This window comes from Mandrillus leucophaeus, unplaced genomic scaffold (genome assembly GCF_000951045.1).
Source record: "Mandrillus leucophaeus isolate KB7577 unplaced genomic scaffold, Mleu.le_1.0 Scaffold1, whole genome shotgun sequence".
Taxonomy (NCBI): Eukaryota; Metazoa; Chordata; class Mammalia; order Primates; family Cercopithecidae; genus Mandrillus; species Mandrillus leucophaeus.
The window spans coordinates 1,340,809-1,363,213 of NW_012098097.1; the positions used below are offsets into that span (position 1 = coordinate 1,340,809).

Sequence of the window (22,405 nt, forward strand, 5' to 3'; positions counted from 1 at the left end):
AAAATTAACTCAAGATGGATTAAAGACTTAAACATAAGATCTAAAACCTTTAAAACCCTAGAAGAAAACCTAGACAATATCATTCAGGATATAGTCATAGGCAAAGACTTCACGACTAAAATGCCAAAAGCAATGTCAACAAAAGCCAAAATTGACAAATGGGATCTAATCAAACTAAAGAGCATCTGCACAGCAAAAGAAACTATCATCAGAGTGAACAGGCAACCTACGGAATGGGAGAAAATTTTTGCAATCTATCCATCTGACAAAGGTCTACTATCCAGAATCTACAAGGAACTTAAATAAATTTACAAGAAAAAACTAACAACCCATCAAAAAATGGGCAAAGGATATGAACAGACACTTCTCAAAAGAAGACATTTATGCAGCCAACAAGCATACGAAAAAAGCTTATCATCACTGGTCATTAGAGAAATACAAATCAAAACCACAATGAGATACCATCTCACACCAGTTACAATGGTGATCATTAAAAAGTCAAGAAATGACAGATGCTGGAGAGGATGTGGAGAAATAGGCATGCTTTTATACTGTTGGTGGGAGTGTAAATTAGTTCAGCCATTATGGAAGACAGTGTGGTAATTCCTCAAGGATCTAGAACTAGAAATACCATTTGACCCAGCAATCCCATTACTGGGTATATACTCTAAGGATCATAAATCATTCTACTATGAAGACACATGCACACATATGTTTATCGCAGCACTATTCACAATGGCAAAGACTTGGAACCAACCCAAATGCCCATCAATGTTAGACTGGATTTTAAAAATGTGGTACATATACACCATGGAATATATGCAGCCATGAAAAAGAATTAGTTTATGTCATTTGCAGAGACATGGACGAAACTGGAAACCATCATTCTTAGCAAACTAACACAGGAACAGAAAACCAAACACATGTTCTCACTCATAAGTGAGAGTTGAACAACGAGAACATATGGGCACAGGGAGGGGAACATCACACACTGGGGCCTGTCAGGGGTAGGGAGCAAGGGGAGGGATAGCATTAGGAGAAATACCTAATGCATGTGGGGCTTAAAACCTAGATGACAGGTTGATAGTTGCAGCAAACCACCATGGCACATGTATACCTATGTAACAAACCTGCACATTCTGCACATGTATCCCAGAACTTAAAGTATAATTTAAAAATGTAAAAGAAATTCCTAATTTGCAAATTGTGCAAAAACAGCTGATAGATTACCAATCTCCAGTATAGATAATTAGATATAGATACACATTTATACATACTCACAGGACATAGATAGATACAGACATGTAGATGAATATGAAGATATCTGTTTCCTTGCTATCAATGCCAAATAAACAGGAAGAAAGTTCTTTAAAGGAGAAAGAGAAAAAGCTTTCTAATCACAGATCTGAGTTAGTTCCAGTTCCTCCTGCTACATTATAACTATATAACCCTGAGAGGTAGTTATTTAATCTCTTCAAACTTCAGTTTTCTCTGTTGGAAAACAGGAAAAATAAATGAAATTATTTATTTTATGGGTTTAATATGGCAACTGGCTTATAATGTATCCACAATGAACAGTTAGTTTTTATTTAAAGTAGAAAATGCCATCATGTTTTCGGATGACTTATTTTTAACGGCTAATTGTAATAACTTCCTTTGCACAGTACACTTTTATTCTTCTGAAATTGTTCATCTATATTCTACAAACTCTCCTTAGTTCCACTTAAATGCTGCACAAGTAAAATGCCTCAGGCTTTTCTTACGAGAGGAAAAACACTGCCCTGATTTTTAATCCTTTCTCACTGGATTATTATTTTAAAAATCATCTTGGTTATTTTTCTCTAATTGTTTGTATATCATTTTTTAAAAAACAGGCTGGGGTGGCGGCTCACGCCTGTAATCCCAACACTTTAGGAGGCCAAAGCAGGTGAATCACTTGAAGTCAGGAGTTTGAGACCAGCCTGGCCAACGTAGTGAAACTCTGTCTCCACTAAAGGTACAAAGATTAGCTGGGCATGGTGGCACTTGCCTGTAGTTGCAACTACTCGGGAGGTTGAGGCAGAAGAATCACTTGAACCCAGGAGGCAGAGGTTGCAGTGAGCCAAGATCTCGCCACTGCACTCCAGCCTGGGTGACAGAGCAAGACTCTGTCTCAAAAAAAAAAAAAAAAAAAAAAGAAAGAAAGAAAAGAAATATCTATCTATCTATCTATCTATCTTGACCAAATTTTTTTAGTATTGAGTTACTCAATTTTGATACAGAAAAAGACATCAGAGAAAAACTTTCATCCTAAACTGAAGAAATAATTCATCTTCTCCACTTCTCCACCTGGTGTATTGAACACTTGTGTAGAAAATCACATAAACTTTATTTTTTTTCTACTCAGTAATGTCTAACATTCTTTGAAAGCCTATGTAGCATATGCCCAGAACCCTTATATACATTCTACATATCTTATTTAACACTGAGGTAATATCACAGTGTGCAAAGGGCAAATTCAAGATTCAAGCCATTTCTTTCTGACTCCAGAAACTCAGGCTTTTACCGCACCTGTCTCTAATGCATCACTTGGCTAAACTCTTGAAAAGATCTTGCCATTATGACAATTCAACCCTTGTTTCCTAACTTGCCTCTACTGTCCTCTCTGGCCATAAAGCTCCCCATATCTCCATCAACTGACACCTAATATCGAGTGTTTATTCTTAAGCACCATGTAAAATATTTTAGATATATTTCTTTCTTTTAATTATCAGGACCAATGAGAGGTACATATAATTATCCATGTTTTACAGAAGAGAAAACTGAGGTTTAAAGAGTTTAAGTAATTTTCCAAGATGGTAGCTACTGAATGCTGAGATGGAGACAACCCAAGGCTTCTCGCCTCCCAGGCTTACCACAGTGCTCTACGGCCTCAACTAAAATATCTCAATGTTTAAAGAACATAAAAGGTTTTCTTTTTTTTCAGTGTCATAAAAGTGATGACTCATCCAACACTGGGTCAAAAGTCAATCACCATTCCTAACATAGGTATCTGAAACATGTATTTTACTGAACATTGGAAACCTCAAGCATTTGTGTATTTGGGTTCACCCATATATGGTAAATAGTGACCAAGTAATCATCTAGCACCCTGAGTATTGGCAAACTTCTACAGGATGAGGCTTTCTTTAAGTCAAATAAATTTGGAAAGTTTCAAGTCACCAAGTCTGTAGGGTCATCTGCTCCACTCATTTATAATGTACTACTTTATGAAAGCAGTAAGTGTATATATGACGCTTTAGAGATCTAAGGCCGCAGTCCCCAACCTTTTTGGCACCAGGGACCAGTTCCATGGAAGACAGTTTTTCCACAAACAGGAGTCGGGGGATGGTGTTGGGATAATGCATGTGGATTATATTTATTTTGCACTTAATTTCTATTATTATTACATTGTAATATATAATGAAATGATTATACAACTCACTATAATGTAGAATCAGTGGGAACCCTGAGCTTTTTTTCCTGCAACTAGATGGTCCCATCTGGGGGTGATGGGAGACAGTGACAGATCATCAGGCATTGGATACTCATAAGGAGCCTGCAACCTAGATCTCTTGCATGACAGATCATCAGGCATTGGATACTCATAAGGAGCCCTAGATCTCCCGCATGCATAGTTCACAATAGGGTTCGAGCTTCTATGAGACTCTAATAACACTGCTATTCTGACAGGAGGTGGAGTTCAGGTGGTAATGCGAGTAATAGGGAGTGGCTGTAAATATAGATGAAGCTTTGCTCACTTGCCTGCCACTCACCTCCTCCTATGTGGCCTGGTACCTAACTGGCCACAGACCAGTAGCAGTCTGTGGCCTGGAGCTTGGAGACCCCTGGTCTAAGGTGTCAACCAGCTAAGTTGTTCTGTTTGTGCTGCATAATGGATTGCAGTCATATGATTTACCAGAATGCCGACTCTCGGAGTCCCATCATTGTCATCAACGACGTAATGTATTGTTTTTCTTGCGTAACATTGACTGATACATAGTATATAAATGTAGAAAAAGAAATAATGCAGAAGAAAATGAAAAAATCAGTTGCAACTCCTCCTTGGGCAACAAAAGGTAACATCTTCATATGTATACCAGTAACTGACATCAGCTGTTCCATCACTGAATGATTTGTTGCGAACTAAAGAAAGATATCAATGAACAAATTGTTATCATCAATCTAATTCCAACCTTGGGCTTTTTCTCTAAATTATAAGGAATCATGTACATTCTACATTTACATGTTTTATGTATATATGCCCTTCATGATCTGGCCCCCTGTGGTTCCTGAAACACTTTAGGTTTTGTCGTGACTCCTTAGAACATCATCCTCCTCACTGGACAAAACACTATTCTATTTTAAGATTAGCTGGAATGTCACTTCAATTAGTAAATTTTCCCTGATGTTTCTTACTAGAGTATATCCTGCTTTATAGTTTACCTCATACACCATTTTAAATTCCATGATAGAACCAGGCATGGTGGCATGTGCCTGTAATCCCAGCTACTTGGGAGGTTGAGGTAGGAGGATCACTTGAGCCCAGAAGTTTGAGGCGGCAGTGAGCTATAATCATGTCTGTGAATAGCCACTGCACTCCAGCCTGGGCAACAGAGTAAAACTTTGTCTCTAAGAAAAAAAAAGTTAAAAATAAAAAATTCTATGATAGAATCTAAACTCTTATTATGACTATATATCCATGTTTCTATCTCCCCCAGTACCAGTATCCCTGGAGAAAAGTGCCTGTGTTTTACTTATTTTCTGATCTTCAGTACTTAGTACAATGGTTTTAATATGGAAGTTGTTCTGTATATTGTGCCTCATTAATGAAGTAAATAAATGACAGAATAAGATAATCCATTAAATCACCATCCAGCAAAATTCAAATGTAATGCCGTTAGATTCCTTTAACTTTATACTCACTTCTATGATAGCAGCATTAATGGCAGCTTGAAAAGCTACAAAGCCTTTCTCCCAGAACTCTGAACCTTCACACTTCATTTTCTCATTCATTGCTTGACAGTGAGCTTTAGAAGAAGAACATATCCATTATTATGGAATGATACAATCTTGGCTACAGAAAAAAACAAAATTTCAAATGTTTCAAAATGCAAAGTCCATGATGATATAGTGGATGGTAAGTCTTCTCAGTTGAGATTTGCAGAGCAGACCCAAACGGAATATAGCAGAATTACTTTACAAATATTTTTAAGACCAATTCTCAATGATTTTTCATTATATTTTATAATTCTTTCCATTAGTCAAGATTGCTTTCCTTGAGCTTGGATCTTCTGTTGCTTATGTCAAGAAAACACTAAACTTTAAGAAAATGTTTGGGAGTCAATGAGCAACATCATTTTGTTCAGGTGTTTTTTAGGAGCAACTTACAAATAATAGTAAATATAATTTCTTAATAAAACAATGTACTTAAGCACATAAGCTTCATTTAATAAATACGAATCTCCTTTATGTTCAGAAATTAAAGGTATATGTTGTGGTTGTATATGTTTGTATAGTTTAACCTCTGCTATCAGGTATGGCCCCTTTGTGGCTACTGATACAATAGCAAAAAAAAATTTTTTCTTCTGCAAAAGTTACCTGAATGGTCTCTGTGCTCTTTCATCATGGGGATTCTATGTCCCCAAGAAAACTTCAAATGGTAGGAGAAGGTATCAGTAAAGATGACTCTCACTGCATCTATTGAATAGTTCAAATCCAATTCATCCATGCTTTTTTCATCAGGCCACCCCATGATTGTTCTTCCTGTCATGTGAAGAAAAAAAAAGAAATAGTTAAGCAAGAAGATGTCTACCTGGCCATATTCAATTATGTTGAGGTTATTTTATGTTAAAGCTATTTCCTTCCTAAAGGCAGTGCTGGGCCTGAATAAGACACGGAGGGGAAAGGGGTGGGAATTTCTGATGTTCTAGATAAAATCAGAAATGTATGGCGAACATCTGTATTTCAAATATTATTTACCCTTCCAAATAAATCATTTGAACAATGTATCATTCTGTTCTTACATTGCTATAAGAAAATACCAAGACTGGGTGATTTATAAAGAAAAGAAGTTTAATTGACTCACAGTTCCCTATGACTGGGGAAGCCTCAGGAAACTTACAATCATGGCAGAAGGTACCTCTTCCCAGGGAGGCAGGAGAAAGAATGAGTGCAAGCAGGGGAGATGCCAGATGCTTATAAAATCATCAGATTTCATGAGAACTCACTCACTATCATGAGAATAGCATGGGAGAAACCACCCCCATGATCCAATCACTTCCCACTGAGTCCCTGCCTTGACTCGTGGGGATTGTGGGGATTCTGGGGATTACAATTCAAGATACAATTTTGGGTGGAGACACAGCCAAACCATATCGAACAATAATTTAAGGCACAATGAATTTGAAATAATTATTGGTATTGGAAATTCCAATGGTATTGGAAATAATCATGGGTATTGGTACTGGTATAAATATTGACATTGGAAATACCAATACATTGATTTAAATTCACATACAAACAAACCTATCTAAAGTTGGAATATATGCTGCAATTATAGTACACATTTTCACTTGGAAGTGGTATCAATATAGCCAAATTTCCAAAGACAGCATAAAACTTTCATTTAGATAGTGTTTGCTTAAGAGACTTTGTTTATTCTAAAATATATAGTGCAAATGGCTAACTGTTACTGATCTAACCCAGGCCATTTAACCCATATAAGCCCATCCTCCTGGTGTAATTCAACAAGTTATTTTGTCCTCCGTATTTTCTACAATCCAGCAGCTAGATCCAAAGGCTTAATCAGACTCAGGTCTAATTCTTTTTTGGCAGCTGATAGGTGTTGATGTGTTGTTTTATGAGAGGCTTATAATTGCTAATTGTTTTTCTTTTTGAGACATTAGCAGCTGTTGACCCTCAGTGCCTAGGTCCATTAATTCAATGGGAGTTTCAAAATGATGATGTTTTATTTCTGTCATTTTTTTCATCTACTAATATAAAACGTTTATAAAATAACATTTTCCATTATCTATTTGGTTGTGCAATAGTTAGTTCACATGGGATATGTACTTGTATTTTCTCTTTATTTGCTATTTTTCATAATAAGAACTCATTACAATAGGCTGAGTATCTCTTATCACATGCTTGAGACAAGAAGTATTTTGGGTTTCCATTTTTTTTGAATTTTATATTATTTTCATATACACAATAAGAAATCTTGAGGATGGCACCCAAGTCTAAATGTGAAATTCATTTATGTTTCGCATACACTTTATACACATTGCCTGAAGGCAATTTTATACTCTCTCGCTCTCTCTCTCTCTATATATATATATGTGTGTGTATAAGTGTATATATATATATCATTTTTTTTTTTTTTTTGAGATGGACTTTCACTCTGTCACTGAGGCTGGAGTGCAGTGGCACGATTTCGGCTCACTGCAACCTTTACCTCCTGAGTTCAAGTGAATCACCTGCCTCAGCCTCCCAAGTAGCTGAGATTACAGGCATATGCCACCACGCCCAGCTAATTTTTTTATTTTTAGTAGAGATGGGGTTTCACCATGTTGGCCAGGCTGGAACTCCTGACCTCAGATGATCCGCCCACCTCGGCCTCCCAAAGTGCTGGGATTACAGAAGTGAGCCACCACACCCAGCCTATACAATATTTTAAATGATTTTGTGCATAAAACAAAGTTTTGACTGCGTTTTCACTGTGACCCATCACATGAAGTGTACTGGTCTGTTTGCACACTGCGATAAAGACATACCCAAGACTGGGTAATTTATAAAGGAAAAAGGTTTAATTGGCTCACAGTTCTGCATGGCTGGGTGAAGCAGGAATATAAGAAAAATAAGTAAAGGGAAAAGAAGTCCTTCCCTGACCAGGCTGACTCACTCCAAAGTCCAGCTGGGGCTATGAATACATTATCTGCAATGCTAGGCAGGGGCCCCAAAGAAATGGATTCCAAGAGCAAGGACGAGAAAAGCAAGTTCTTATCAGTCTCCCCGTGAAATCCTCTCCCCACACTATGCTCTTATAACTACTTTTGTAACTATTTCTGCAAGTTTGCAAGGATTTTGTAAGTTCCTATTTTTCCATTTGTGCAGGATGGCAAAGGTCACAAGACATGCCTAAGTTGCAAAACCTGTCACGGTTTGATTAACTGCCTTTGTTCTGCTTCTGTAAGCTCAGTTTCCCCATTCCACAAGTTTCACACCACTGGCTAGCCACCCGCCTTCAGCTGCATGAATAAAAGTCAAGCCCTGTCTTTGTGCGTAGCTCAGCCTCTGGATATTAATCTGCTGGGCCAGTGGTCACCTAAATAAAATACTCCTGTTCCACCCATCTGGTCTCTCTGGTCTCCTGATTCCCACAACATGGGGAGACCTCAGGACACTTACAATCATGGCAGATGGGGAAGCAGGCACCTTCACAAGGTGGCAGGAGAGACAGGAAGCAAAGGGGGAAAAACCCCTTATAAAATCATCAGATCTTGTGAGAACTCACTATCATGAAAACAGCATGGGGGAAACTGCTCCCATGATCCAATCACCTCCCCCCCTCAAAACATGGGGATCACAGGTACCTTCCTCTACATGTAGGGATTACAATTAAGATGAGATTTGGGTGGGGACACAGAGCCAAACCTTATCAAGAGGTCAGGTGTGGAATACTCAACTTATGCATCATGTCAGCGCTCAAAAGTTTTCAGATTGTGGAGCATTTCAGATTTTGGATTTTAGAATTGGGGTGCTCAACCTGTATCATCCTCTAATGGTAAAACAGTTACTTATATTTTTCATTTAATAATTTGATGAAAGCATGGACTTGTGCCACATTGGCTGCTGAGTTCTTTTGGCATGACCGATCAGGTCTTGATGGCTCTCTAAGCTATCTGGAATGACAAAGTTCTTCACCTTGTAAATGTCCTGCCCTAGATCTTCTCTTCCATACTGTGACTCCCAAGTTTTAAGGACACATGGGTGAGAGAATGAGACTATTCCATACTTACTTATTTGGTCTATCACACTTTACACATTTAACAGTTTCAATTGCATTCAAAAACTATACTAGTAATATAATTTCTGAATATGGTTTCAGTTGCTATTCTCAAATTGGCCCTCTCTGCTTTCTGGTAGATAATTATGAACTCTTAAAGAAGTTTCTTTAGGACCATCAGATACCTTATTGTTTCTCTTTGTTCTCTTCCTACACCCAGAGAGAGAAACCATGCCAATTTTGTGGCTTTTAGAGCTTCATCCCACCCACATATATACTTTGTGGTACAAGGAAACATGTCACCTCTTTTCATTGTAAATATTGCCCATGGGTTTTTGAAATGATGTCTAGTTTCTCTCTCAATATTTATGTATTTGAAAAATCATGCTGTCACTACAGTCCAATGTTTCCAGAATCTTTTCACAAACATACATTTAAATAACCCTGGACTATCTCATTTCGATATGTACAATTATGAGGATAACCCTTTTAATATGGAATTTCCTAAATGGGACACTAGTGAACAAACCAGAAAAAATCTTGAGACTTGGAGGGAATATACATTAATGTTGTTAATAAACTCTAGAAACTTGAGCATTCAATATAATTTGTGACGGAAATCTCAAAATGAATTTGCGCCTTTTGCAAATAAGGAAATTACTATGAACAACCAGGGAACATACCTTTTAGGAATGGGGCTGAAGCCACTTTGTTCATTATCTCTTGGGTAGTTTTGGATTCAGGTGCAAATGCAATAACATAATTAGTATCATTAAAATTATCTACACGTCCCAGATCCATTGAAGGCATTTGAGGAGAGTCATGAACTTGATGTAAATTGGAGAAAAATAGGTACAGAAACAGTACCAGAAGAAATGAAAAGAGCCATTCCTATATAGCAATAAGAGAAAAAGGAAGCAAACTGGTAGATGTTATACCACAGATAAATCATCCACAAACAATTTGAAACACTTAATTCTGTTATTCGGCTTGCATTGCATTTGTTCTTTCTCCTAGTTCTTAAATATCCTGATTTTCTTTTGCTCATTAATCTGCATATTTTAAAATATGCACATTGTGTACCAAGACAGAATTGTAACATCAATTCCAATTACAATTGGGAATCTAAGTTTACCACACTTTAGTGCAAGTGATAAAGGCTGGATTACTTTATGAATGGCCCAACAGTTTAGTCATGTTAAAATTTTAGTGACAGTGATAAATAAATAGTAGGAGACATGGAATAGGTAACCAGCTTCCGTCAACAGGAGCAAGATCATATTTTTACCTTCTGTTGCTGGTATGTGGAAGAAGATAGTCCCAAAACGTTGTCCCCCCCAAAAATGTAAAAGTCTTTGTCATTGTGACCACATTCAGGAATTGGAAATACAGCAGAATGCAATTGAAACCCAGTGATAAGAAACTAGTTAATTAGTTATAATTCTATACATATGTCATTTTTAAAAGAGCTATATGTCATCTTCATCATATGATCCTTTTTCAGCTATGTGTGTTGGTCTATATCTATACCTATTTCTATCTTAATAGAAAAATAAACATAATGTTTATATAAAAAAGAGGTAAAAGTTTAAAGGTAAAACACCTATATAGGGTGGAATCTCAAACTTTTACATTTATATAATCTTTTCCCTATGCAGGAATTGCTGTATACTTTATTCCCTGCCAATCCAAGCATTCAATACGTGAACACACACGTATTGACACATGCATGAACACACACACACACACATACACATACACACACTAGTTCATAAGATCAAATGTTAATATAACTTTTGAACTCTGAGTATTCTATGAGTGATTTTATTATATTTTTCTGAGTTTACTAAATTTTTTGCACAAAGCACATCTAGTCATTCTTATGATCAGAAGAAAATAAGTACTATTTTAATAGAAGTAAAAGTTTACAATACCATTTTTCCGTTTATTTACATGACCATTATTTCTTTCAAACTGACATTGTCTGTGTCTATAGCGACATTGTGTAGAAGTGCAACAATTTGCCTTTGGATTGTTTCTTAAATTTTGGATTCCCTGCCTGTTTTTTACTTTGGCCCTAAACTTCTCTATACCAATGTGTTCATGAGATTCAAATGAGCTCAGAGGTTAAGAATTGTTATCTCTGCAGTATAAAGATATAGCTTTATTTTTCAAGGAGTTTATGAATTTTTAAAAAAATACCTCTAGTAAGACATAAAACAATAATACATACTGTAATTTGGAAAAATAAATTTTACTTGAACAAATAGCAAAGCCCAGAATTTGAAAAAAAAAATCTAGGTTGTTAATTAGACTACACATATGTGCAATACTAAATAATGAAAATAAAGTGTTTATGTTGTCTGATAAAATACTTTTTCATCCTCTAAATATGAGAACACATAGACTCTGAACCATACCAACAAGGTCTGTCTTTTCATCCTCCATTTTTTAAGACAGTTCTTGCATAGAAGAGCCCATGTTTGCTGACTCACACTCATGCATCTGTTGCTCATTTTGACTTGTTTCCTTTAAAAAGATGAAAAAAACGAAGTAAATGTGAAGGTCTAAAGCAGAAAACATTGTGCAATCACACATGAAAGAAACATTGTAACAGCTGTTTCTAGTTGCATTCCTCGAGAAGAAGAAAGTCAAAAGGCTAAAATAAAAACATATGAGGCAATGTTTAAACCCAATATTGAAAGAAATAAGAATTAAAACAACTATCAGATATAATTTCTCCATCATTGGATTGAGAAAAATCAGAAGAGTGACTAGTGTCAATCGCTGCTATGTCCTCAGCTGTGGGTGTTGTTAAATTGTGTAACAGGGAGAAAGGAACTTTTTGCTCTGTTGTTGGGGGTACAAACTTACCCAGTCACGTGGGTGATTCATTACTAATTCATTACTACTTAGCAGTATCCTACCATCAATCAGTTCTGCTCCTGGATATGTAGCTCAAGGAGATTCTTACATGGGTTCATGAGGGGACCAGTGCAACGATGTTCTTTATAATGTAGATTATTGTGGCATGGTGTTATAAAACAAATTTTTATGGATACAACCCTAAGATTACTATGTAGGATTCAGGAGCACTGGATTGGCATACACCTATCCACTTGAAGAGATCTTAAAAACATAGCTCCAGTTCAAAGGAAGAAAGAAAGAGAAAAGGTTGAGCATTAGGTCACAATATCATTGGTATCAATTCACATTACATGTGATACACATTTTCCAAAAATATTCAGGAACTAAAGTATCATCATCCCTAATACAATAAAAAGGTTATCTTTGGAAGTGGGAAAGAAGAATGGAGGTTGGGTGACAAGTGGGAATTGGAAATTAAAGAAAATAAGTAACCAAAACAAGATAGGAGCTTTTTTTGAATCAATTATTTTGTGTGCCACAAAGTTAAGAGATTAACTTTTACCCAGGACATCATATCCAGCTACCAAGAGAAAATTACAGCCTGCATACAGTGGCTCATGCCTGTAATCCCAGCACTTTGGGAGGCTGAGGCAGAAGGATTTCTTGAAGCCAGAAGTTAGAGACCAGCCTGGACAGCAAAGTGAGACCCCATCTCTATTTTTTAAAAAAATCAAAAAATTAGCTGGGTATGGTGCCTGTAGTCACAGCTACAAGCTACTTGGGAGGCCGAGGCAGAGGACTGCTTGAGCCCAACAAGATTGAGGCTGCAGTGAACCATGATCATGCTACTGTACTACAGCCTGGGTGACAGAGAGAGACCCTATCTCAAAAACAAATAGAAAAAACTGTAACACATACTAGAACGCAAAAAAAAAAAAAAAAAAAGAATTATAAGGACGGCAAGTATCAGAATCAAATTCAGATATGGCAGAAATGTTGCAATTATTAGACTAGGAATTTGAAACAACTATGTTTAAAATACTAAGGGCTTCAACGGATAAAGTAGATGACATGTAAAATGCAGCGGGGAGCAGGGGGAAGCCCACACCTGTTTTTCTGCATAAAACACTTTTGATAACAAAAGCGTGGGTTTTTCCCACCAAGAAATTCTCCAGTTCTCGGTGGACACCAACTGGGTGTCCTAAAATTCAATTGATTTCAATTCTGACACTGTCCACTTGGAGTTACAGCAGATCCCACAGATTGAGGACTCAGTCCCAAAAGACGGCCCCCCACTTCAGATGCCAGTTACAAGCCTGGGTCTTTTGTACTTCTGACTAACTGGCTACATATTAGGGGTTCCCACATCCACTCCTTGGGTTTGATAATTTGCTAGAGTGGTTCACAGAACACAGAAAAACAGTCTACTTGCTATTATCAGTGTATTACAAAGGATAAAGCTCAGGAACAGCCAAATAGAAAATATGCATAGGGCAGGGTATATAGGACGGGACGCTGAGCTTCCAGTAACTCTCTGGGTGCACCACCTTCCCAGGACCTTGAGATGTTCACCAACCCAGAAGTTCCCCAAACTCCTAAAGTTAGGGTTTTTATGGAGACTTCATTACATGAGCATGATTAAAAAAATCATTGGCCATTGGAGATTAACTTGAACTCCATCTCCTCTCCTCTCCCTGGACATCTGGGGATGGGGCTGAAACCTTCTAATCACATAGGTGATTCCCTGGCAACCAGTCCTATCCTGAAGCAATCTAGGTTATTTCTGCCATCAGATATCTCATGAACACGAAGATACTCATTTCACTTCAGAGATTCCTGGTCTTAGAAGCTCTGTGTCAGGAACAGGGACCAAATACTATAACAAATGCTATTCCCATCACCCCCATGACTCTGGAAATTACAAGCGTTCTAGAAGCTTTTTGCCAAAACTAGAGGGCAGAGACAAAATACATATTTCTTATAATGTTGCAACATGCAAGAACAGACGGGCAAGGTAAGAAGGGAGATAAAACTTCTAAGACAGAACCAAAAATAAATGCCTAATATTAAAAAAATACTATCAGAAATGAAGAATGCCTTTGATCTTTGATGAGTTTATTAGTAGACTACACACAGCTGAGAAAAGAATCCAAAACTGAAAAGAAAACAAAAAAAAGACTGAAAAAAAAAAAAAAAAAACAGAGCAGAATATTTAAGAACTGTGGGACAATTAAAAATGTGTAACATATGCCTAATGGGAATATCCAAAAGAAAGAAAGGAACGGAAGAAATATTTTAAACAGTAATGACTGAGAATTTCCCCAGATTATGGCTAGACACCCAACCGTAGATTCAGGAAGGTCAGAGAACACCAAGCGGAATATTTGCTCAAACAATTTCACCAAGGAATATCATTTTCAAACTCCAGAAAATCAAAGATAAAGAATAAAAATATTAAAGAAGCCAGAGGAAGAAAACATCGTTTCTATAGGGGAGCAAAAATAAGAATTTTATCTCACTTTTCTTCAGAAATCATGCAAACAAGAAGAGAATAAGGTATTTAATGTGTTGAGAGAAAAAAACCCCACCAACTTAGCATTCTACCCTTAGTAGAATGTACTCTGTGATATTATCCTCAAAAAGCTAAAGAGAAGTACTTTCTCAGACAAACAAATAATGAGAGAATTTGTTGCCAGTAGACCTGCCTTGAAAAAATATGAAAAGAAGTTGTTTCAAAATAAATAAAATGATATGTCACAAATTTATATATAAGGCTGGGCACAGTGGCTTATGCCTGCAATTACAGCATTTCAGGAGGCTGAGGTGAGAGAATGGCTTGAGCCCAGAAGTTCAAGACTAGCCTAGGCAATGTAGGGAGATCCTGTCTCTACAAAAACAAAATTATTGAAATTAGTGAGGCATGATGGCTTATGCCTGAGGCCCTAGCTACTCTGGAGACTGAGGTAGAAAGGATCACTTGGGTCTGAGAGGTTAAGGCTGCAATGAGCTGTGATGGTGAAACTGCACTCCAGCCTAGGCAACTATCTCAAAAAAAAAAAAAAAAAAAAAAAAAAAATCGGCTCTACATAAAGAAAGAAAAAGCATCAGAGAAAGAAATAATAAGTGAAGGTACAATAAAAACTTTTTCTTATTTTTAATTGATCTGAAACATAATAGGATATAATAGCAATGTATACAATTGTGTATACTTATGTGCATACATGTATATAAATGCTGCATATATGATATATGTATTACATTCATATATAATGTTCATGTATACTTATTTATAAGTGAAATGAATGACAGTAATGGTATGAGAGACAGGAGGGAGGAATTGGGGTTATTTTATTACTATAAGATACACTACCGGTGAAGTGGTAGAGTGATATTTGAAAGTTGACTTGGATTAATTGTAAATATATATTGCAAACTCTAAGGCAACCATGAAAGAAAGTAAAAACAAAAAACAAAAAAAAAATGACATTCTAAGAAAGAAGGAAAAATGAAGTTATATTAAATGCTTAATTAAAACCACACAAGGCAGAAAAATTGTAGCCCAAAAATAGAATTGAAGAAAAGAACAAGAGCAATAAATAGAAAATGGTAACAAATTTGGTAGATACTAATCCAATATGTCAATAATCACTTTGATCATCAATGGTCTAAATGCACCAATTAAAAGATAGAGATTGTCAGAGTAGATGACAAAAAAGATGTAATTACATGTTGTCTACACGAAACCAACTTTAAATATAAAGACACATATAGATTAAAAATAGACGCACAAATATAGATGGACCATGCTAACACTAATCAGAAGAAAGCTGGAATAACTATATTAATTTCATATGGAGCAGAATTCTGAAACAGAACAGACTTTTCATTCAAAAGAAGGAAAATTATCAGGGATAAAGAGAGAAGTTACATAAAGATAAAGGGGTCAATTTTCCAAGAAGTCATAGCAATCTTTAACATGTGTATACTAACAACAGTGTCAAAATACTGAGAGAACTGCAAAGAGAAATAGATGAATCCACTCTTATAGTTGGAGACTTCAGCACCTCTCTTGGCAGAAATGGGCAGATCCAGCAGGTAGAAAACAAATAAAATCAGAGTTGAACTCAATAGTATAATCAACCAACTGGATAAAATGAACATTTCTACACACTATTTCACCCAACAATAGCAGAAAATACATTCTTCTCATGCTTACATGGAATGTTCACCAATATAAACCAAATTTGGGCCATAAAACACACCTTAGAAAATTTAAAAGAATAGAAATCATACAATACATGCTCTCAGGCCATGGTAGAATTACACCAGAAAGCAGTAATAGAAAGATAGCTGGAAAATCCCGAAATACATGAAGGTTAAACAACACACTTCTAAATAACATAAAAGTCAAAGAAAAAAATCTAATGACAAATTAAAACTTATTTTGAACTAAATAACAATGAAAACGCTTATCAAAATTTGTGGCATACAGTGAAAGCTTTGTTTAGAGAGAAATTTACAGCATCCAATGCATACATTAGTAAAGAAAAAAGATCTAAAGAAAGCAAAATAAAAGAAATAGTAAAAATTATGATAGAAATCAATGAAATTGGAAACAGGAAATCAATAGAGAAAAATCAATAAAACCAAATGCTGGTTCTCCGAGATCAATAAAATCAATAGGCCTCTACCAAGGCTAACTAGGAAAAAAGAGGGAGAGAACACAAGTTGCTAATATTAGAAATGAAAGAGGGGGCATCACTACAGATCTCATAGACATTAAGAGGACAATCAAGGAATATTATGAACAACCCTATGCTCATAAATTTGATAGCCTAGGTGAAACAAATCTGTTCCTTCAAAGAGACAATCTGTTGAAACTCACACAAGAATAAACAGACAATCTGAATTAGCCTATATCTGTAAAAGAAACTGATTTAATAATCAAAAATCTTCAAAACAGAAAGCATCACTGGTGGTTCCCCAGTGAATGGGTTCACTGGGAAATTCTATCAGACTGTTAAGGAAGAAATTGTATCAACACTCTACAATCTCTTTCAGATGCTAGAAGCAGAAAATGAAATAAAATTCTCAATCTTTGTTCTGTATCTTTTAACTCCTTGTCCTTCATCCCCTGGGATATTTACAAAGCCTACTTCATAAGGTGAAGCCTAATTAGATACGATATACTGTGTAAGAGATAATGAGCAGAAGGAACTAGAGTAGAGTGATGGTGGTAATAACTATTTTGGAATAGTTGAATATGTGGTGATGAAGAGGCACAGAAATAAAATCCAGACCTATGTCACTTTGTCAGTGGAGATTTTCCTATGAAACATTCCAAGAGGTAGGGAGACTTGGAACTCATAGTTTTAACTAGTGTTCAGTGGTTTGAAAATGCATTTTGGGGGGACAGTATGGGCATAAAAATGTAATTATTGTAGAAAGGACTGTTGAGTCAAGGAACAGGTTTCATGTTATTACAGACAAACTTTATTCTTGCAAAGCAGATAGCCCACTTTTACTGTTGGTAGAAAAGAGCACCCAAACTAATCTTCACATCTATGATGGCTATAACCTGCCTACACATATGTGGATAGGCGGGAGGTGGAGTGAGGGATAATGAATCAGCTGAATAGAGATAAACAAATCACATAAAATTGTCCTTGAAAGTACTTAAACAGATACCTCATTCTACTATTGTATTATTGAAATCAATATAGGGATAACTATTTGTAGGCACCAATGTTGCTCTGCTATTTTCAATGAGAGACAATCACCCATGCCTGCCTGCTTATGGGCTCAGCCTTGGCCTTGAGGGTAACCCACATAAGGGCCTAGGCTTACAAGAGAGAAACAGAGAGAGAGAGTGACCTTCAGGCTTGCACACAGATCCACCAGTCAGCCAGATTTCCACTTTCTAAAACATGGGCCAAGGCTTTAGTAAGTCTTTATAGAACTGTTTGCAGAGAACAAACAAAGAATTCAGGACATGTCTGTCCAAAAGTCATTAACTGACCTACTACAACATCATGAAGGTAACTTATTTCAGATATGACAATTTCAGTCTGGTAGTGCGGGTATAATGTAATTATGTATACTCTTTCATGTTAGCACAGCTCAAAAACTATAGTCACTCATTTCTGTTTGTGGGTTCTGCACTTGTGGATGCAACCAACTGCCGGTAGATAATGCTCAGAAAAAAGGATGGCTGGGTTTGTACTGAACATGTAGAAGCTTTTTTTTTCTTGTCATTATTTCTGAAACAATAAAGTATAACAATTATTTACATAGAATTTACATTGTATTAGGTATTGTAAGTAAGCTAGAGATTATTTAAAGTACACAGGACAATATACGTAGGTTAAATGCAAATATGACACCATTTTACATAATGGTGCCATGTATTAGGCAGAATAACAAAAATGGTCTGAAAGTTGTAGAGCTTTAATGACCAAGATAACTGATAAAGAAAATGTAAGACCTAATCTTAGCTAACAAACCCAACATTCTAGGATGGGAAACTCACCCAGGAAATGATTCAAAGGTAGTAGTTCAAGCCTTGGTACGGTGGAGCACAAGGCCAGTTGACTGATAAGGCCTGTGTTTTCACGTCAATACCATTATGTTGCACATTCCTTTTATCCTCTTTTGGCGCCATATTGAACAGGAATGGCAATCATAAGATTGCATTGCCCGTTCAATGGTTTTACGGATGAGGGTGCTCCTGGATCCCAGGTTCATGGTTCATCCTGCCATATTCATGGCAGGAGCAAAGCTGTGAATATGCTGACCCCTTCTGGTATTCAAGAGACAGCTCAAGTGGGAAGATGATTTATTCAAGTCAGCCTCAAGGAGGTAGTACCAGAGATGAAGCCTATCCATGGTCTATTGCAGGGAATATTGTGCTGCGATTGAAGTCTGAAGGGCAAGGTGTATTAGTCTGTTCTCACACTGCTAATAAAGACATACCTGAGGCCGGGCACGGTGGCTCATGCCTGTAATCCCAGTACTTTGGGAGGCTGAGGCAGGTGAATCACAAGGTCAGGAGTTTGAGACCAGCCTGGCCAACATGGTGAAACCCCATCTCTACTAAAGATACAAAGAATTAGCTGGGTGTGGTGGCAGGTGCCTGTAATCCCAGCTACTTGGGAGGCTGAGGCAGGAGAACCACTTGAACCCAGGAGGCAGAGGTTGCAGTGAGCTGAGATCGCTCCACTGCACTCCAGCCTAGGCAACAATGTGAGACTCTGTCTAAAAAAAAAAGAAAAAAAAAAAAAAAAGACATACCTGAGACTGGGTAATTCATAAAGGAAACAGGTTTAATTAACTCACAGTTCTACATGACTGGGGAGGCCACACAATCAGGGCTGCAGGCAAATAAGGAGCAAAGTCATGTCTTATATGGCACCAGGCAAGAGAGCTTGGGTAGGGGAACTCCCCTTTATAAAACCATCAGATCTTGTGAGACTTGAATACTATCATGAGAACAGCCTGGGAAAGACCTGCCCTCATGATTCAATTACCTCCCCCTGGGTCCCTCCCATGACAGATAGGGATTATGGGGGCTATAATTCAAGATGATATTGGAGTGAGGACAGAGCCAAACCATATCACAAGGCATAGTTGAAGAGGAATGTGATAGGCAGAATAATGGTTGCATTCTAATCCTGGAATTTGTGAATATGTTACAATATATGACAAAGGGGAATTAAGGCAGTAGATGGAATTAAGGTTGCAATCAGCTTACTTTGAAATAGGGAGATCATCCTGGATTATCTGGGCAGACCCAGTGTAATCACAAGGGTCCTAAAAAGTAAAACAGGAGGCACACGAGGAGATCAGAGTGAGGCAGTAGAACAAGGGTTTGATATGCTATTACTGGCTTTGAAGATGGAGGAGGAAGACCATGGACCAAAGAATGCAAGAAACCTCTAAAAGTTACACAGGGTAAGAAAACAGATTCTCTCCTATAGCCTCCAGAAAGAGACACAGCCTAGCCAACACCTTGATGTTAGCCCAGTGAGAGACCCGCCTCACACTTCTAACCTCCAGAGCTGTAAGATGATAACTCTGTTTTGTTCTAAACCATTAAGGTTGTGGCCTTTTTTTTTTTTTTTTTTTTTTCACAGCAGCAATAGAAAGTTAATATGGGGGCAGGTTTGGGGAAAGGGGTCCGAGAGCCTGAGGCCTGAGAACAAGACGGGAAGACATTGTTGGACATTCCTTTTATGACGCACCTCATCAGCATAACAAAGGAGGGCATGGACTTATGGTTAAAAACTGTCCAAAAGTGACCAAAGAGATTCACCAGTGATGCAGATGAGTTCCTGATAATCATGCCATCAGAGCAGGCTGTGATAGCCTGGAAATCCTGACTGAAACCAAACTGCTACATTTCCAACTAAGAAATCAATGCCGTGAAAAACCTCAGTATCTGAAAGGGTTAAATATGGTGCCCACGTGACTACTCTTCTTTCTTTCTGTGAATTAATGTGTGTGCCAGAAAATATTTTTGAATAAAAAACAATTACATAATTCCATTGTCATGAATGTGGTTATTTGTCTCTGAGCGTTAAGACTGATTTTTTTCCACCACTGAACATCTTGGTGTAAATATCAGAGAAAAAATATACCACCCACCGTAATAATATAAAACATCTAATTAGCTTAAATTGTTCTCAATAGGAAATTGTATAATTTGGAAATAATAAATTGGTTGTAAAAAGCCAATCATTTCTCAGTCAGATAAAATTCCTGTTATTCACAGAACAAATTTTTCTAATTTGTTGCACTAGGCAACAAATTAGATCAAAATTTTTAAAAAGTATAATAAATAAGATCAGTGAAAATCTTTCTGTAAGTTTTCTTGATGAAAATATTCTCAAGCCATTTAAAAACAATTCAAAACTCAGAAAATTGTACAACCTGCAATGCTTACAATTCCTCTGGCAGTAAAATTAAAAACAAAGAAGAGTAAGTAATTCAAATAACTTTGGAAATAGTTCATACTTATAAAGAAGCATCATAATGTTACATTTATTTTTATTTATTCAATAGCCTATTAGATAATGTCGCTGTTTGTCCAAACATGCTTTAGTTATGAGGTAAAAATACAAATTCTTAGTTCTTCAATTGGTTATTTAGTCATACAAAATAAAACAGATGATTTGAAAAGTCAAAATGACTCGTTAATAACTTACTACATTTAATGGTTTCTATGTAAATGTCTGGCATTCCTATTTATAGTCTTACGTTATATTTCTATATGCAAAATAACCACAATTTTAGAGGTTAACTTACTCTCAGGAAAGCTGGAGGAAAAATCTAGAAACACAGTTCATCCATGGGTCTCTGCATGTTCTGGAGAAGAATTCACATTCCTTTTGGGTCACTACTACATCATGCTTTTAATTTCACGTTCATTGTGAATAGTTTCTGTTTTATACTGATTTCCAAGGAGAATTTGGTCTCAGTTCAGCCAGGCTGCCAAAATATCTTCTGCTCACGTGGTGATTTCTTTGCTGTTTTCCATTTCTTTGTTTCCTGCTGGTTCCTCAGCAGGGAGTTTGTCGTTGCAGATGGTTGGCTGGACATATCAAAACATTAGGAACTATTAAACCAAGAAGAATCTAGCCTTTCTCAATCAGTCTTTTCATACAAGGCCCTAATGGGAGAATTGACCCCAACACAATGATTTAAGCAAAGATAAGTGAGAACCTAATCCAGAGAAGAGTAGAGCAGAGCAAAGTGGAAAATACACACACACACATATATATATGTATAAAGCAATAAAGCAATGTCATTTTTTTCAGGGTAACAAAGGAAACTCTGAGTTTTCATCTGCACCTCAGTTTCATTGTGTGCATACTAATTATAGCATCTTTCATGGTACTGAAGCGAGGAGAATCTTTAAAGAAATCTCACATAACAATTATCTGTGTTCCCAAAGCCTCCAGGTTTGTCACTTCTGCAACAGTTCCCGTGAAACAAACTACTTTCTCCACCAGTAACTACTGAATTTTAGAATGTCCTGCTTTCCAGTATTGTTAGAGAAACATTTTTAACTGGTAATAGATGCCATTCTGTCTATTTTTGAGCATCTTGTGTAAGTAGAAGAAAAGACTGTTCCAAAATTCTTAAAATTCATGGAGTTTATCTTTGGCTGAAGAGGATGGGGTAAAGGACCACTATCTTTCTGCTTACAGCCGGTAAGTCTGTTAAATTCTTCTGTACTGTAATTTCTTCCTGAACACACAGCTGAAAGGGAAACAATAAATGCATGCAATTCTTAAATCAACCTCTTATCTGTGTCCCATGGACCATGACAACCAAATGAAATCTTCCTCACCCATTTCCCATTCTCTCAATATTGATGCATTTATATTTATCCTTTTTCTAATTATATGGGATCCAGAATTTGCTCAGCAAGCAGTCTGTGGAAGTAGGCTGAACTCCTGAATCCATGAGACTGTCAAACTTTAAAAAAAAAAAAAAAAAAGACTTCTGATT

The 22,405-nt window shown here is 36.8% G+C and overlaps 1 protein-coding gene across 2 annotated transcripts in view; it reads right to left on the reverse strand.

Moving 5' to 3' along the window:
• ABCA9 (ATP-binding cassette, sub-family A (ABC1), member 9) overlaps positions 1–22,405 on the reverse strand; it is a 105,812-nt gene that overhangs the window by 58,786 nt on the left and 24,621 nt on the right. Inside the window, exons 5-10 of one of the 2 annotated variants that reach the window (XM_011985013.1) lie at positions 22,245–22,372; positions 11,446–11,554; positions 9,709–9,916; positions 5,620–5,784; positions 4,945–5,048; positions 3,938–4,164 (exon numbers count right to left, since the gene is read on the reverse strand). In XM_011985013.1, coding sequence (XP_011840403.1) covers positions 3,938–4,164; positions 4,945–5,048; positions 5,620–5,784; positions 9,709–9,916; positions 11,446–11,554; positions 22,245–22,255 — 824 coding nt within the window. In that variant the 5' untranslated portion in view covers positions 22,256–22,372. Of the gene's footprint in view, positions 1–3,937; positions 4,165–4,944; positions 5,049–5,619; positions 5,785–9,708; positions 9,917–11,445; positions 11,555–21,196; positions 21,397–22,244; positions 22,373–22,405 lie in introns of those variants that run through there. The other variant, XM_011985758.1, reaches the window with a different exon arrangement.